Source organism: Phalacrocorax carbo, chromosome 3, assembly GCF_963921805.1.
Source record: "Phalacrocorax carbo chromosome 3, bPhaCar2.1, whole genome shotgun sequence".
Lineage (NCBI taxonomy): Eukaryota > Metazoa > Chordata > Aves > Suliformes > Phalacrocoracidae > Phalacrocorax > Phalacrocorax carbo.
In genome coordinates this window covers 93859475-93877901 of record NC_087515.1, presented here as the reverse complement: position 1 = coordinate 93877901, position 18427 = coordinate 93859475, and the positions used below count along the sequence as shown (strand labels likewise).

Here is an 18427-nt window from a genome sequence, read left to right as displayed (position 1 = left end):
GGGCTATCAATCCCGTCAGGAGTCTGCTCACGACGTTTCATGACCGAATTTCTCCAAGCAATAAGAGGGAGGGGGTCGCAGATATTAAATCAGTGCACAGGGTTTGCTTTTTGTCTCTTTGAAGTCTATGAATGGTTGACCACTGACTAAAATAAAAGCAAGGCTTCTTGTACATTATCTAAACCAACTATTGTCTCCTTTGCTATATCTCATTCTATCAAAGCAGTTCAATGAGGGCTTTGGTCGTCTTCTGATTTTAGAGTCAATGGATATTTCATGGTTCCAAGGGTGTTTCATATGGTTTGGTGTGAGGAGAGGATGGGCAGACTTATTTTTCAGCTGTCAGCCTGCATTATAATATCATAAGGATACTTCCAGCTAATGATAGTTTCAAGTCAGATTCCTGGATCAAGATTATTATGAATTGTAGGAAAGTTTATGTTTGGATCTGGATGTAATATTCATGGGTTGATGCCTACCATGGTCCTCATGGCAGGCAGCTGAAAACTTGAGTAAGAATATGGTGGGTGTGATATAAAGATTGCCTGCCTTCCATTACAGGATTCGTTTTTGTATTGCTGATATTATTTGCTGTTCTAAGTTTTACAGTCATGTGCTGATGAATAAATTTTGTAACTGTGACTGTTAGCTTGCCTGAAAAGCAGAAGTGGTACGTGTATACAAGTACATTTTATAATATATGTGTTAAAGATTCCTGCAGTTAAGGCTATAGAATAATTTCTACAACTGAATTTTTGTTCATTTATAGCTTTTGGAAACATTTAGATGCTTAGATAAGAATATTCTTGGTGCCATTTTGAGATTTTTCTTTCCTAAAATTGGGGGGTGAAAAATTTTGGTTGTTTTGGGTTCTAAGTAGAATGTGAAAAAAACCACAGCATAAAAAACAAAGACCAGTTGTGGAAATAAGTGAGGATAGAATTCCTCAGAATTTCTATAGAAATAGCTGTTATTAAGACAGTGCACACAGGTGCAGTGTTTGTGAAAACTGATATGAGTGAAATAACTAAGGGCACTACAAATGTGTAGTGAGTTAATTGAGACACCATGAAACATGTAGCATGGACAGAAGAGACAGCTGGGTTGCGTTTCCATACAGGACCAGCCTAGATGTTTAATAACATAAATAAAGAACATGAACTACTCCTGATTTACCACACCCTCTGGATATCTTGTGTGGTAAGAACTAAAGTATTATTTGCAATGTTTTCACAATGTTAACTAATTATGTGTTGTGTTTTTAATTGGAGACTGATCTCTCTATGTGGCATCAACAGAAGATGCAAAATGTTTCCTAAACCACACAGTAGTAAAGATGAAGTCCAATATGGATAATCACAGCTGCCTGTATTTCCAGCTAAAATACATGTAATTTAATGGAATTTACTTCACCTTCTGAATTGTGTCTAGGGAAAACCATACTGTTCACAAAGAGCATAAGAACTCTGAGATCAGTCACTTCATTTATTGCCTTGCTGCTGCTGTTTGCACTAGACTGAGTAAAAGGCCTCTCTTTGGACTTCCAGGAGAGTTTAATTAGGCCCTACATTATTAAAAATACATTGCTGAGAAAGAACACTCAAAGCTCTTGTGTCATAAGGAATAAAGATACACAAGACCTCTGTGATCATGAGACAGTATAACTTATGAATGGAAAAGATAATTTGCTACACCTGAAAATCTAAGCAAATTTGAAGGAAAAAATAATACATTAATCAGAGAAACTGTGGACAATTATTTATCTGGCTGTACTATGGTATGTATATGTAGAGAGGCAGAGCTCAATATTGTAACTTTAATCCTGTTATTCTCAGAATTCTGAGTGTTGCCAGGCGCATAGGTTTACAGAATAAAGCATCGCATTAGTTAACACTATCACAATGTGTAAAAATACAGGGGAAAGCTAAAATGAAGACATAGAGTTTTCATATTATTGCTTAATGTAGCCTCCCAGATAAACTTTTGCTAAGATCTCTGAGCTTCCTTTTGACAGTTATAGCAATTGTGGGTAACGTTTTGTCACACTCCCAATCAACACTAGTCTAACACAAAGCCATGGCTTTGTCAGGGTTTCATGCTCACATTAGTCTAAGAAGACATTCTGTGGTGTCTGAAAGTGAACAGGCAACTCAGACGTTTGCCCACCTTCATTATTTGTGATTCAATCACTGTGTACTATGACACATAGAGCATAAACATCTCTCACAGCACACACCAAATACACCACAGTGCTATCTGTACCTGTTCACATCCACGCACATCTACACATATCTTTTTCAAAAAAGGCAGTAACATCAAGTGGCAAGGTTCTACTTGTGCTACTTACCTTTCCTGGAAGGTTCTATGTTTTACTCGCTGCAAAAAGATTAAGAAAAAACAGCATTTTACTAGTGGGTGTATCCAACCATTGAGCAGAAGCCTGTTAGCTCTTTTGTTTACTGTACTTTTATGTTTTCCTTCTAGCACATGCCCCCTCCTCTTCCTGAGCAATGCTTTGCCCTTATATAAGCAGGTGAGGAGGGACTTGGAAGTCTCCCCCAGTTTCTAAACAAATGTCAGTAATCCTTACCCTTTGGATTATTTCCAGGTGCTCTTGGGAATTGCTGAAGTTTTTGCCAATGTCAAATATGCAGAAGGTTTCCCTCTGGCAGGCAGTAACCCAGTTCTGATATTCAGAAGTATCAGGAATCCGATCCAGAAAAATACGAAAGGCTTCCCACACAGCTTCCTGGCAGACTAAGTAAGAAGAAAGGGGCTGGGGATGGATGCTTTTTACAAAAAAATAAACTTGAAAGCCTTTTTAAAGTGATTTGGGATTTACACATTTTACTGTGCTTAGTAAACAGCTTCTAGGTATTTTTAGATATTTAGGTCTTTTAGGTATATTTGAGTTGACAGCCATTTGCCTTCATGCTGAAGGATTAACCATCTTTGAGTTAAGGATTGCTAATTTTCCTCATTTTAAAAAAGAGATTAATTTGGCCTGACATCATCATCGTGAATAAGGAGCAAACACAGAGCACACTTCCTTCACCTCAAAGGTACAAACATACAAAGACACATACTGGATGTTCTAGTGAGAGCAAACAGGAAGGTAGAGAAAAAAATGATCTAGCAATCATCATACTTGAATTATAATAATTTTAACTTTATACAAAGATTTTATACATTAGTATGGTTAACTACGCATAGAACAAGCTAAACAGAACATATTTAAGATTTTTATATTCCCCATATATAACAAAATATTTTAATGGAAAAAAATATTTTTTAAATACAGCGGGCTAAAACGTGTTGATTATACACCACATTTTCAATGTCATTAGTCTTTTCAAAATCTTAAGGACATTCTGCAGCAGGTACATGCTTTTATGTTTCTTTAAACACCTCTGGAAAAATTGAATGACTTAGTATAGGTAAAATTCCTTTGGAAAGTATGTGATTTCCTTCCTCTCTACATAACTGTACACAGTCATTTGTTTGATGTTAAATATCTCCTCCATAGTGATGAATCACTCAGTTAAATGCCATGCTACATCAGGCAAGATTAACAGGTACTGTGGCTGCAGAGAGAACAGTAGTGTTCTGCATCATTTGGAGAAATTAAAATGAACGTAAGAGAATAAGACAGTGGGGAAGATTTTGAAAAGGTGGTATGCAGGAACTAAGGGAGCTTCCTCTACTGGCTGCAAGCTGACTTAATTACATGAGATTATGTAAAACATTATAATGAAGACTAATACATTTACGTATTCTGTTGGTTCATTCCTTATGCAAGAAAACTGTGAAGTTCAGCCATAGTATGTTACAGATTATAGTAGAATGCAAATTTGGGCTTGGTGTCCAGTTTTTTGACCTATTTTCTAGCAGTCAGAACTCCGTCAGGCATTTCAGGCAAAACTTGTGAAAGATAAATTCCTGCTGCAAAGGCCTTGCTTTCTAGGTCTGTGAGTGAGGATCATGACATGCATGAGCACATGAGGGAGGGGAGAAAATAGCAGCAGCTAGGTTATAAAATAACTGCTCAGAAATACTTTGTAGGGCGTACTTTCCCTTGATGATTCTGATAACACAGGGCTTAGAAGTGAGTTTTTGAGAGTCACAGGTGGCCAGGTGGGGCTACACTTCTGAGTCTACTTTTACCAACAACTTGCTGAAGTCTCCTCTTTTTTGTAAGTTGAAAACATTCCTAGAAGGTTCTGGAGCATAAACTGTTCCCTCCTCCAGACAGCTACTGCCTACCTGACTAACTATATTAATACGTCTTTGGATTTGTGTTCAGATATCATCCCTTCCCTACAACGAAACTATTTGAGTTTCACTTAACTCACTTTGCACAGCCTCAGTCTAAACATAGAATGAATCCTGGCTGCACCTGAGTCATGTTTAAAATCACTGAGTGGTCCAAAGAGATCCTCAAGCTCACACAGAGCCAGCCAGGAAGTACTGTTCTGTGTGGACTTTCCTGCTTAACTGCAGAAATATCCACTTATGCAGGTTGTCCTCCACAGGGTCTGTGAACTTGGTTGTGTAGGATAACCAACATGGCTCGGTGGCTGCTAGAACCCGTATGTTTTGAAAAGAACCAGTTCAGTTTATCTCAGCTGTTGCTATACCTTCCCATTGATGGGTGGCTGCCTCTGTCACTACTTGTTGATTCCTCACACGCACTCAAGATGAAGGAAGACACTTCTTCAAAATGTTGCTTAAAGTTAAATGATTTTAGAGAAGGGGATTTTCAAACATATTAGAAAAGCCATTTTAACAAAGACTTGCAAGCAATTTAAAAGCTGTTGCCTTTAGCACTTTACTTTGCAAAGTTCATTACTGTGAGATGGGACATTTATTTTCAGTACTTGGTATCTGCCTTGACTTAGAGTGAGATAATTATCTGCATTATTTAAAATATCAGTGTCTCTGAAACTAGTGCAGTCAGTTTCTCTACCTATTCTCTAAACTTGCTGTAGGGATGAACTCACCTAGCTGTGTAAGGGCACCTCAGGAGCAACCTACCCTCCCAGTAGAGCAGCTGCATGTGGAGCAGATGCGGTCAGATTATTAAAAAGGAACAGGCTGTCTTTTGAAGACATTTATTCATTATGAGCTAGCAGTTAGAGGCTACTTTCTGTCATCTTTATCTCACTCACAACTCTCTGGTATCTGTTTTTCTGAACAGTAACTGCTGAATAAAGATATACTAGCTGATGAAAAGTAATCCAGTTATGAGAGTTTAGATAAACATGACACATGGCCAGCTGAGGAGCTGTCGTAGCTGATTCTATGCATGCTCCCAGTTTGCCCCACATGAGGGATTGTCTTATTGGTGACCTAAGATATGGTGTGTTATATGGAACTGTCTGAGTTCCTATCTCTGAGCTGCTTTGTGCTGTGTGCTCACTCCTGAAAGCACAGAATATATATATATGCATCTGTGTAAAAAAAAAAAAAGGGTAATATTTTCTTAGGAAGCAGTAGAATTCTCAAGAGGACAGATATAATCCACAGTTCTGTTACAGTTCTAAATGTGTCAATGGACTTGGAGGGGTGGAAGTGGTCTCCTATACTTTTGATAAGGGAAAGAATGGTCCTAAAGGTATGTCTACAAAACAAAATGAAGATAAGATTGTCCCACAGATAGACACAGGTTGTAAAACTCCAGCGTGGCTACCAGACTATCTTTTCATGAAGGCTTGTACTGTAGTTGCAGCATCAAGGACAATGCTTGCATCACACATTTTCACTTCTACCTTTTGTTTTTAATTTACCACTTTCATCAGGTAAATTATCATGATCAGCTGGGAGGGCAGAAGTCTCAGGTTCTGATCTTTCCTTGGAGGAAAGATTTTTTGAGGTTTTAACAAAGGACATTGTAATGGAAAACATGCAACTATTCAAGGGAGCAGAAACACCTTTTTCTGAATGAATGTATGAATTATTCAGCTGCCGTCATCTGTTCTCCTGCTTACTTTTTGGGAAGTACTGCAGCTTCAGCTGAAGGACTGGATGATATTACTCTGATAATTTTGTGAGTTGAGGACACTCTGCCGGGAGTGCCTACTACATCTACTGGGAGATGTAGACGGAGGAAGAGAGGAAGTATAAAAACCAGAGGGTCATTTGCACTGTGCTCTCTAGGGACCTAAAATTGGAGTGGTAACTCTATAGGCTCTCTGTGGTCAAAGGAGGTAAAGAAAGGGCTGGGGGGGAGTGAATTAATTTGGAAAAGGAGGAAAACAATTCTAGACTCTTTAAAAATAAGACTGATGTCTTTGCATGAGCTACTGGCAATTATGTCAGCGTTTGTAGCATACCAACACTGCCATAGACTTAATTAACTAGACACACCAACATATTTGTGCAATGACTGATGAATAGTTTCATTACTTGTCTTGAGCTGGTGGGATTAATTCTGAGTAGCAATGACGGTACCTGCTGCACTTTTGAGAAAGGTGGTGCATCTTTACACAGTAGAGCAAACATAATTTGGTCTTCATGTTCTGCCATGCTAGGACACTGTGCTATTGCACTGAGTTCATTAGTCCTTTGAGTGCATTGTTTTATTCTGTTCTGGCAACTCTCTGTCTTGAACCATGCTGATGTACATACAACATTTGATTATCTACTTGAAAATAAAGCACAAAGCAAATAGCACATACACTGCCTAGAGCTAAAGAACAAGATTCTGGAAAATTATTTTGTTTCCTCAATTAAAAATAATACTTTCAAGGAGGAAGTACAGGCTAAAATTGTCACCTTACCTCTTAATCTATAGTAAGCTTGGTGACTGGCTAAAATCTGCTTCACTGATTCTTGTGGGCAAACTTTCACCCCAGTTGAGAAAAAAGATGACCTCTTTGTTCGGTGTTTTGCCATGTCAAATATCCGCCTTATGGTTGATACTCTGGACCTCTTTGTTGTTCTTTCTGTTTTGTCTGACCCTGAGGCATCTGCAAGATGTTTGGCTTCACCACGATTTATTTTATTAGGGATTTCTGGAAAAGATAAAAAGTAAGCATGTACATAAACATAGATTGCATAGGCAGTAGGTAGCCAATTCAAGATCATGTCTGGAAAATATGCACGAACCTGAGAGTTCGTTTTGTTACATTGTACTGGTGTCAGCGCCTTGACTGAATTAATGTGCTGAGGAGAAATGCCCTGTGATCACATGGGGGAACTTGTTTCCTTATATCTTAACATGTGACTCCAGGAAACACAGGGTAAAAGTTTCAGAAGCCCTAAATCTTGTTTTCAAAAGTGACTTTGGGTTAGACCCACAGAGGACACTAAAGTGCTTGAACTTTGTGCTACAGCTTCTCATTTGCGAGCATATCACCCTGTAGGGAAATTTACAGTACAGTGATAAATAATGATCTGGAGCTTGGGGAAAGTGAAGCATATCTGTATCAGCTTACATTGTAAAAAGGTGTCTATGCTAGCAGATAAGTAAAATGAAAAATAATTGTACCTTAAATCGGCACCTTTTGAGGATAATCTTATCTTTCCTTTGGGCTTCAAGGCACATCTCCCTTCACATCAGGTTCATAGCCTTGAACCCATCCCAAGAACTGGGCCCTGAAACACCTTCTTTCAGAAGCTGAACAGGAGTTTGATTGTCTTTGGGGAAAGAAGAATCTATTTCCAGTCTCCTTGTTTTACTCCACAGTGCACTTCTCTATCCTTCTCTCACATAAACTGAAGTATTAATCAGAACAGACTGCAATTATGTTTCTTTGCCATGGGATGATGTGTGTTGTGAACACGCTTGCATTGTACCTCAATAGATCTTTAACTATTCCTGACAAAATGGAACAGCTACAGTAGAAAAAAGTGAAATCAGTGAGTGGGAATTGAAGATTGAGGCTTAAGTTTTACTTACGGAGCTATTCAGTTATGAAAAATGGAAATGCTTCTAGGGTATCAAAACAGCCTCAAGCATAGGAACCCCCATCATAAAAGACACGCAGAAATTCAGGACTCATTTCATTCCACTTCCTAAGTATTTGTGAAGCAGTACTACATGACATAGCAGCTAAAGTTAATATAAGAATGTTAATAACAAAAATAGCATATAAGGCACACATTCAAATGAGCTGAAATTACAGGACTGTGTGACAGAGGCAATTAGTATCTTTTAGATTGTCTTCCAAAATTTTGCATATATATTAATAAAGCTGTTAAAGTTAATTTGGAAATACCTTTTTTTGGTTGCATTTTCATACATTTGATACAGTCATTACAGATGAAAAATAAAGAGAAATGCAAACAGAATAAAAGGTTGAAAGAACTCTTTTGAAAGAAAAGTGTAAAAATTTCTGTAATGTAATTGTTTTTACATTTTATGTAAATATTTACATACAAATGTAAAAATGTAAAAAAAAGGTTGAAAACTTTAAGGAAGAAAATGTAAGAAAGGCATGGTATATGTGTGCCTGAATGCTGACAAATCAACTGAAAAAATTGCTTTGAAGAATGGTTTAAAAACTTGTAAAAGAAGAAGAAAAGGAAATAATAGGGTTCAAAAAGAACAAGTTCAGTGCGAATAATACTATAAAAAAATTTAAGTATTAAAAATTGTCAGTTTGCCAAAGAAAGAAGAGGTGTCGTGCTGCATATAAGAAACACTAATTATGTTCTCAGGCAAATCAAGAGAAAATAAGGAAGGTAAAAACACATTATCTTGACAATTTTGAACACATTAATTAAATGTTTAAAGAAAATTCAGCAGATAAATGATAAGAGAAAAATGATTGAAAAGTATACAGTTATAAAAAGAATAGTACTTGAAGTAAAGAAAGGGAAAAGTTCTGCCATATATGTCAGTATACATATACATGTCAGTATGCATATATCTGTGTGTATGTATATGTATCAGTTCTTATTTAACTTCAGAATGGACATTGAATACTTACTGTATAGAAATCATAATCATTATGAGGTAGGTGGTACTCTGATTTGGAAAAAAGTTGATTGCTTGATTATGATGAATATTCTATGAAAGACAGGGAGTTATACAATGAAGGCAAGAGGTGACTGTTAATGCTTTGTAAAGCATGCCAGAAGCAGCAACCTGTGGACCTATAACTGTCTAACTGTTGCAAGGTAATTTTAAATGATGATGCAGTCATACGGTGTTTGTCATTAAATGAAATGGAAGTAATTTTTCTATGGTAATGTTAGATCATAAGCCATAAACTGCATACAAGGAATTTCCCCTGTGAAAACATAACTCTGGGTCCATCAGAAACCACAAGCAGTCAAACACCGGATCAACTGCGACACTGAATTACTTGAATTATATATGGGGTGAAAGCAGAAGTTCCAATGCCACTGAAATCTCAAAATGGACCCCTGAAATCCTTTAGAAGAAAATACCCCAAATCTACATGGAAAGTAGCCAGTTTTAAGTCTTTTCCCTTTTACAAGGTATGTTAACTGTGACTGAGCAGCTGTCCAGGCAGCCTACCAACTGAGGCAGAGGATTTTGTGACTAAGCTCTTTGATAGCTTTTGTATGGAGCAAATGCCTTTCTTGAAGGATTTGCTTCTGCCTCAGGATTTATCCCTAAGTCATTAACTTAAATAAAGAATTATACTATTCATAAGACTGACAAAGGAGATTCTTCTCAAATGATTGCTGTAATGATTTCAAATGCTCTGAGTTAGGGTCACTATTTGGGCTTTTCAGTCTCAGAAAGTGATCATACATTATCTGCTCCAAGTTATCACTGTTCTGCTAGCCTATTCAGGGTAGGTATAAATTTTTTCTCTTTTCATTCTTTCCCTTCAGTTTCCACTTTTTTTATGGGAGTGATCTGTTGCTTAAGTATGCTTATTGTGATATCTTTAATTTCATTTATATCTTGTGGTTAGTAAATTTCCCTTACTAGAGTAACACTTATTATCATCAGTTCTTGAAATAAATTTTTTTCACTAAAATGAAGCAAAATTTGAATTGCAGAAAGCATCAGCCCCTTTCTTCACATGATTGTCCAATACTTATTTCCTAATATTTACTGAAAGTGAATGGAAGAAAACCTGTCTTCTTGTACAAACATTATTTATTCACAGTCCTTCAGACCTGTTCTTTCTCCTGTGTTTGTGAAAATTCTGAACTGAGAAATTTTTACCTAAGACTCCCAGGTGGATCAGCCATGTACTTAACTATAATATGCCTCCACCACCAACTTTTTAGATGTTTTGCTTTCAGTGTCCTGGGTTGAAAAAAAAAATATCTAAAAAGACCTCTGCTATTAAGAAATTGAATCCATATGTATTAGTCGATCCCTTTTCTTTTTACCATGCAACGCAGTAAACAAATAAACTGGAGTGGTGAAAATTTACAGTGTACATAATTTGATCATTTTAAAAATCCCAATAATACTAGGCCAGTTTACTTTTCATAAAATAAAAAATTTTTGTAATATTTTTTTGTTCTTGTTCTCTTTTCTGAAACAAACATATGCCTTTAATATATTCAGTGTTTACCTGCCCAAATTGACTTTATTTAACTCTGTTGTTTCACAAAGGTGACTGTTTCAGTTTTAACTTTAAAAGGTATGTCCAAGATTTTTAGTTTTCTTTGATAGTTCCCGGGCAGAAAGCCAGATAACTGTCAAAATCTGGTAACATTTTACTGTACTTTAGCTTCATCTCCAAGGTGCCTTAAACAAAGCTGTAACTCTCCTTCTTTATTCTCATATGAAAGAATCTGTGTCTTTGTCCCCATTTTCCAGGTGGCATACTTGAGGAAAAAAGTTGAGGTAGTTTTACCAAGGTGATCTACAGAGTCACCGTCAGTCATCATTAAAATGTGGAGTTCCTGACCTCTAGTCCTGAACTTAGACAAATATAGCAAAAGATTTTCAAAATATGATAAAGCACTGTAGCTCTGACTGTGTTTGCATCACATTTCCAAGCTTGTTTTCACAACCGTGAAGCCTCACTACTTTAACAACTTGAGATCATGGAATCCTGTATTAGAAGAATTAAGACTAATATTTAATCTGCTCAGGTCTTTTCTCTGATTGCTCAGTGCCCTTAAAGACAAGACTATATGTCTTTCTTGTACTTATCTTTGGGACCAATATATTCTTTAACTATTTTTAATGCACACAGCGAAAGAATTTTGAGAGGAATTGCTGAGGGGACTCGGCCCCAACAGTTGCTGCATTGTGGTGGGTAGTGGGTCTTGTCGGGAAGCTAGCTGGGGTAGCTGAGGCACAGGACGGAACTCAGTTTGGATCTCAATTCTTCAGCTTTAGTGCAAGTAGCCAGTGAACTGCTGGGTAAGAGGGGAGATTCCACTACTGGGGAGCTGTTTTGCTGAAAGATAAGGAGCTGGCATTGATGCCTAGCTTCAGAAGATGAACACTGGCCAGAGAAGAATGCCTGTGTTCCTAAAAGAGAAGAAGAGGGCTAAGGCATTTAGATTAATTGAAATTAATTTTAATTCCTCAGAGTTAATATTGACAGTGATGAGCCTGGTAATTCCTGTTTTGTATGTTGGCTTCTGTCAGTGTAATTCTTAAACGTCACTAAATAGGAACATTACCTGTGGAATGAGGCCTGGGTATCTAATTGTGGCGGAGGGGTATGGGGGTCAGGTCTAGGCCTCCGGCTTGGAAGACCCTGTGTTCAGCTGAGCGATGTCCACTAGCAAACTTCCTGCGCAAGTGCCATAAAGCGGGTGTCTACACACCCAGCACTACAGAACCTTTCATGTACCTACCAATACCTGGTGTTATCCAAGATTCAGCATCACCTTATGTGTCAGGGAGGTAGGTGCTAGGCCCTGAGGTGGGGACTTTGTACTGAAGACAAAATACACCTGATCCCTGTATCTCTTGTTTGGATTCAGCATGACAAAACTACACCTGCACATGTTCACAAGCTGTGCTCAAGCTCTCTATGACTTAAACTCCAGGCTCCTGCTTAAAAGATAAGTTCTGTCATTTTCAGCCTTTTAAAGACCATATTATTGTTTTGAATTAGATCTGTACCAGGGGATTTTCCTTCCTGATAATTCAGGAAAGTGGTGGGTTTTCATAAATCCTGTTTCTTGGAAGGAATACGTGACGACACTCCTTTAAACATTTATGGATGATGATGAATTATGTTGCTGTTAACACAGCAGTCAAATAACACAAGGCTCCCATGTATCCTTATGTGATATATTCCTATTGTTATCCTTATGTTAAAAATACTAAATGTTTCGTTATAATTAAACAATCTACACCTCAGAATCTATACAGAAATAAATCTGGAGAAGGATGTGATAAATTATTTTGAAATATATGATACAGCAATTATTGTAGTAAGTGTCTAAATTTTAACAAACCCCCAAAACTTTTTGTTTTAATGGTGTTCCATCCAAAGATAGGAGATGGCATTTGATAATGGTTCTTTTGCAGAAGCATTTAAATTATCCTGGATTTACATTCCGGTACCGAAGAAAACTGTTGTCATTAACCAAGGTACTTCGGAATTTCAGAAAGTGTAAAGAATTTAATTTCTGCAAGAAGGTAACACTGAGAAACTAAACTAGGTATCATAATCCCTCAACTGTTCCCCTCCTCCCAGATACTCACACAAATCTGAGTGGTTTTCTATGCTACATGGAGAAACACAATTGTTAAATCAATTGATTTCAGAAAGAAAGCTAAGGAGATAATTTGAAACAATTTTTATGAGATTTATGTTTAGGCCTTATAACAGAAAAACATAATTTTTTCTCTCTAAACAGACAATTTTGTAACATCTTTGAATTATGCTAACTATACAATTCATGGCAAAATAACTGTGGTGAATTATCTGCCTATTATAGATGAGACCAGAAAACATAATATGCCACTGGTAAGATTCTCCTGCTTTTGTGAATATAGCTGTCATATACTGACTAAGAATAAATCCACATTAATAATAAATGCAGTCTGTAGCAACCACAAATACTGAACACACTGAAAGCTTTATGAGTCAACACGAGTAATTTTGACACATTTCCTTCCTACCAGAAAAAGCATCATAAGAAACTCATGTTTTCCTTGACATCATACGTTTCATTTAAGGCACTCACTGTTTAGGGGTACTTATCATGCAATACAGTCTACAGTCTCTGGCTAACTGACTCCATCTCATTTTGACAGAGAGTGACTTGGGCTTAACCTTACTTAGTTATGTGTCAAGCTGCATAGTCCAAGTTAGGTTGGGAGGACACCTGAAGGTCACCTAGTCCAATTCCTTTCTCTAAGCATGGCCAACTTCTAAGCTAGATGAAATTGATCTAATTTTGAGGGAGAAGAGGAAAGGGAAAAGAACTTGATTAGCACTGCCTTCATTTTGTGCTGTAACCACAAAATCACAAAATGAAAGATGAGTGCATTACTGCTTCTGCCTGAGGCAGCTGGGGCTGCTATGATCTGTGTTCTCAAATGTATGATAGGTATACCTGGAGCATACCCACTAAAATTGGTGTATCAGGTAACAGGGTTACCAGGATTATTAATATACAATTGGATAAAGTCTGAGAGGAGTACTGAAAGATGCAGAGTAGTCAATAAGAAGGTAGTTTTGGCTCTGCACTGAAATGGAAATTTAAAATCCAGTAGACCGTCACCACTGAAAAGATAAGCATGGTGGCCTAAGTACAACTAGCTTGAAGACAACTGTGTGATCTGTCAGTTGCTTTGAGAATCAGCCTGCTAAACTCTGCTGATGTCCTGGTTTATGACTGCAATGCTTTTTACAGGTCAGTGCTTTGGTTTCTATGTTACATCTCAGGTTCTTACGCTTTTGTAAAATGAGGGTGATTGTGTTACTCTGTCAGACAGGTATATTGTAGGGTTAAAACTAGTGGCATGCTTGCATAAAACAATAAGGTGTGCTACAATTATGTAAGGGTATATAAACACAGCTACACTGTGGCAGGTGTCAGGGTACTCCCAGATGATTGTTAATCCTATGTTTCCCAGATACGTTACTATTCTGAAGTGTCTTCCAGTAAATAGCAGTACATAGTGACTAAATGCCAGTATATATGTATATACAAGCAGACAGATAGATAGATATTTCTTTTCAGGAAGTTCGTTGTTCAATATCACACAGTCCTAAGGGGAAGAAATTGTCTGAAACACAGCTGGGCTTGCAAAGCGCAAAGTGCACGGAATGTGCAGAATAGTTCATTTAATTCCTGATAAAAATTATGTGATAGAGAATGAGTGGAAGACACATTTCAATCCCAGACAGACTGGGAATAAGACAGAGGTACAAAAGTAGAGGGGAAAAAATATATTTAAAATATTTTAAAGCATCAAAATGCAGAGGAATGCATACACAGTTTTCCTCCTGGGAAGAAGAAAGTGGATTTGCTACGCCTGATGAGCGCTGCCCGTGTTGCTTAGTATATTGCTGAAGCCACTAGCACACCACAATTTGCAGAGAAATGAAGAATAGTATAAACAATAATCTGGTTTTCTAGCAGGATAAGACTCCAGGCAAAGTTACCTTATTGTAACCTGTAAATTAATGTCCCGTAAAGGGAGAAAACCTTTTGTTATCGGTCTTGTCCGCAGGTGTTTTTAGAGAAAAAAACTCTCACGTCTAACTGTTCATTCACATATAGTTCACTAATCACTATGGTACTGGTGTGCTTATATCTGGAATTAATCTTTCAGATTCAGCAACAATATTCTAGTATTTTCATTTGAGTTTGGCTTTTAGCCAGGAAATAGAGAAGATTAAAACCCACATATAATCCAGTGTTACATTTGTTTGGGAAGGGGAAAAAGAAAAAGTTTACTTTTTTTTTTTATAAGCACAGCCAGGAAAGTTAACTTGAACTGGTAATTCTTATTTTGTGGATGAAAGTAGAAATACTCAGTGCAAGAAGCAGATGTCTTTTTTTTCTTTCTTTGTAGCTTTATGTTCTTTGACTTCCCTTTCGCTTTGGCACAGATTTGCTTAACCCTTTTTAAAAAGGCAATTATAGTAATGAAGATCTGCAACACTTATGGCTGAACTGGAACAGCCGAGTGGGAAGGGGTAAGTCAGAATGAATTAAAATGATTTCACAGAGCACACACAAAGCCTTTGTGTCCTAAAGAATGGCTGAGTAAATAGCGGATATTTGCTTGCTGAATAAAAAATAACACTAAACTCCCTTGAACACTCTCTGGCTCCCTTACTTTTTCTGTATCAAGTGCTAGGATGTACCCAGGATCGGTGTACAGTCTTGGGAGTTCAAAGCTCCTCTATATTTTGCTAGTTAGTCTGGGTTTTCAGTGGTTTACAGTTCAGCAGTCAAAAATTACTCTGCTGTCATATTTTGCATGCAGATTTTTTGCTGCTGCAAAGATTTTATCCTCCTCACTTTCCCTTCCCATTGTTAGGACAGTGGCAAAGACCTGCGTTCAAGTCCTGAGGTCATTTCCTGGATTCTAGCACTAGTCATGGCCAAAGATAAATACTCTATCTCTAAAGTCTTAATTTTGCTCCCTACAGTTTCCTTTTTGTTTACCGTGGAATTGGTGGTGCTCCTGGACAGCCTCCAAAGGGCTGGGAGAAGGACTCTTTTCATCCTAAAATAGGGAGAGGGAGGAAGGACCAAAGGGCCTGAGCAAGCCTCGCTTTTGTTAACTCACTTTTTGTTAAATATAGATGTGAGCAAATCAGGAATTTGATTTTAAGATAGTTTTGTTTATGAGGGAAAAATGAATCAACTTATTAACCCTATATTTAGAGATTATTAGCTTTCTGTTTTTTCTTTTAAGATGGGAGTATTTTATATCTTAGTCTTCTGTTTCATAGTCTGTCAGAGTTGACACACACCGCAAACTTGAATAGCCATAAAAGCCTCAAATCATCTATGTTAGGATCACTAATGAGTGATTAATATAAGTATTCAGGCTATTGGGAGAGCCTGTGTACTTTTGAAAATATTTTCTGTAAGCATCTGGACCTAATGCTAAGTCATATAATACTTCTGGAAGCATCTCTGCTCTGGTAAAGAAGTTTCTTAACACAAGTATTAAGTCTTTTGAGATCTGTATGCATATATTTGAGATAATGTAGTTTTAAAATATTGCATGTGGCATGACTACATGGCAATAAAAAGTAATTATTATGTGTTTATGCATACCACATGTACTTTATAAAACTGTTGGGAAGGAATTTTTCCAGTTATCATTGACACGCATGTATAGAAAAAATATTTTGTCCCCTGAAAGCCATCAAAAATGAGAAAATTCCAACACTACTACATAAGCAGGATGTTATATGAAGTTTTATAATTGGTTGTTGTTTTCTGTGTGTTGACAAACGTTCTGTGCACCAATCTCTACTACTACATCTCTTAGGGAGATAACATCTCTTAGGGAGAGTTCTGTATTCCTCTTTGTCAAGGTAGCCTCCCAGAATTTTGCCGAAGTCTTTTATGGGAAGTGTAGTGTAATATACCATTACACTTTGCAATGGGTGAAACTGTGTGGCATGACTTTTTACATTATTACTTTCTCTGTTCATTTTAAATATGGACAGTAATGATACCATCCAGCATGCACAAATTACCTGGAATTCATTTTGCCTCTTTCCATCATAGGATATGCAACTTCAATGCAAAAGCAGTGAATTTTGATATAACTTTTCTTCTTGTCAGACATGAACTATTACTCATTCTCTCACTTTTTGCCACATTTCTGAAATATCATTAATGATTAAATGACACTATTTACAGGGAAGTAGGAGTAAAATTAAAGAGCAACACAATATAGATCTACTGTTAACTAATACATTACTTTTTCCCAAGGTTTTTTCAGTACTGAAGTAATTGTCCACTAGAGAAGATTTACATCATTTCAGTGAGATACAAGAACTGTGTTCTTTATATTTTAAAGAAAATCTGTGCAAAGAAGAGCAAGACCAAAAAAAAAAAAAAAGGAAATTAACACTTTCCAAGGAGTTTTGAGAGAAGACTGTGTTTCACACTGTCTATTTAACAAATATTTAAACACCACTGATGAGACCTCTCTTTTATCATTTTACATTCTTTGCATTTAACGTGCCTGAGGTTGACATAAAATAGGAGGTCATTGACTTGGGCAAGCATAAAACAGTTGTAATGTTGGCTTTTAATTAAATTACATAAATATCGAAGCATAGATAGAAAAGTTAGTAATAAACATCCCCCAAAATTAAACATGTCCCCCAAAGCTCTAAATCTATTAAATATGGAGCTGAAGAGGGAAAAATCACATCACCATCTTTTCTTTTTTGTTGTTGAAGAAGCTTTAAAGTTTCTGTGAACTTTTAAATGTTTTTAAAAGGAGCCATAATTGGTTGTTGTAGTAAGTAGAGAGGAGTTGTCTGTATTCTGTAAATAACCTTACAATTAGTATTACTACAGTAATCCTTACTGGTATTGCCATTTTTTGTATATTTACCAGTATGAATTACTCCTCCAGAATGTGTATATCTAAAAGTTTTTGAAGTTTCTGACAATGGCTAGTAAATGGAAAGGTATATTTTACTATTATCCCTTCATTTCAAGGATGACAGACCATCTTTAACGATGTCAACACTTAGATTTTTTTTCAGCTATTTTGCCCCTTCCATATAATTGTTTCTGAGATTATATTTTTTCATAACAGAACATATGCACATAAACAAAAACTAAATGGCATCTCTTACAGAGATTGTAATGCCTGGGAAACACACGTAAGAAATCTTGCCATTTCCTTTTCCAACTTTATAGCAGCATCAGTAACTGTACTGTCTCTAGCTGAATTGTCAAAACACAAAATTCCAAAGACAATTCTGTAATGTGAGAACACCCTGATCTTTCAATTATTTTATTCAACATATGCAATGTCATTTAATATAAACCTTTAATCTATGAACTTACCTCTGCTTCCCTGAACTTGGAGGGCAAGGCAAATGATCAAAAATATTAATCCAGTTTTCAAATGCATGCTGTCTATTGATCATTCACAGTTTTCAAGATCAATCATGCAGAAAATAAGAATATTTAGGTCAAGCAGAAGAATTTTGTTTTCTTAAAGAACTAAAATCCCAAACGTCTTCCCTCTTATTATTTTTCAAGTGTCCCCAGCCTTGGACCGCATTGAGTTGCAACTAGGCAGAGAGTGCAACAGATGCCAGAATGCAAGAACTGGACAAGCCCTTCCAACGCACACACTTCTAGCCTGGGGGACTGGACTGATAAGACAAGAGTGACGAAGTTTTTTAAAAAAAGCAGTGTCTGTTTCTGGAATAATCTGTTTATCTGCTGCTCAGACATAATCCCTCTTATGGTCCAGCTGGAAGAGCTTTCTTCATCTTATTAACCTTCTGGAGCAGCATCTGTCAACCCCAGAAGACTTCAGCAGCACCACGATAAACAATGGAAGTCTCTT

At 36.9% G+C, this 18427-nt stretch overlaps 1 protein-coding gene across 1 annotated transcript in view; it reads right to left on the bottom strand.

Annotated features, from left to right (window-relative positions):
- The window catches only part of IMPG1 (interphotoreceptor matrix proteoglycan 1), a 64201-nt gene extending 46218 nt beyond the window's left edge, over window positions 1–17983 (bottom strand). The window contains exons 1-4 of the mRNA XM_064448636.1: window positions 17917–17983; window positions 6780–7013; window positions 2591–2757; window positions 2348–2376 (exon numbers count right to left, since the gene is read on the bottom strand). Coding sequence (XP_064304706.1) covers window positions 2348–2376; window positions 2591–2757; window positions 6780–7013; window positions 17917–17983 — 497 coding nt within the window. The remainder of the gene's footprint in view (window positions 1–2347; window positions 2377–2590; window positions 2758–6779; window positions 7014–17916) is intronic.
- Between the last annotated feature and the right edge of the window lie 444 nt (window positions 17984–18427).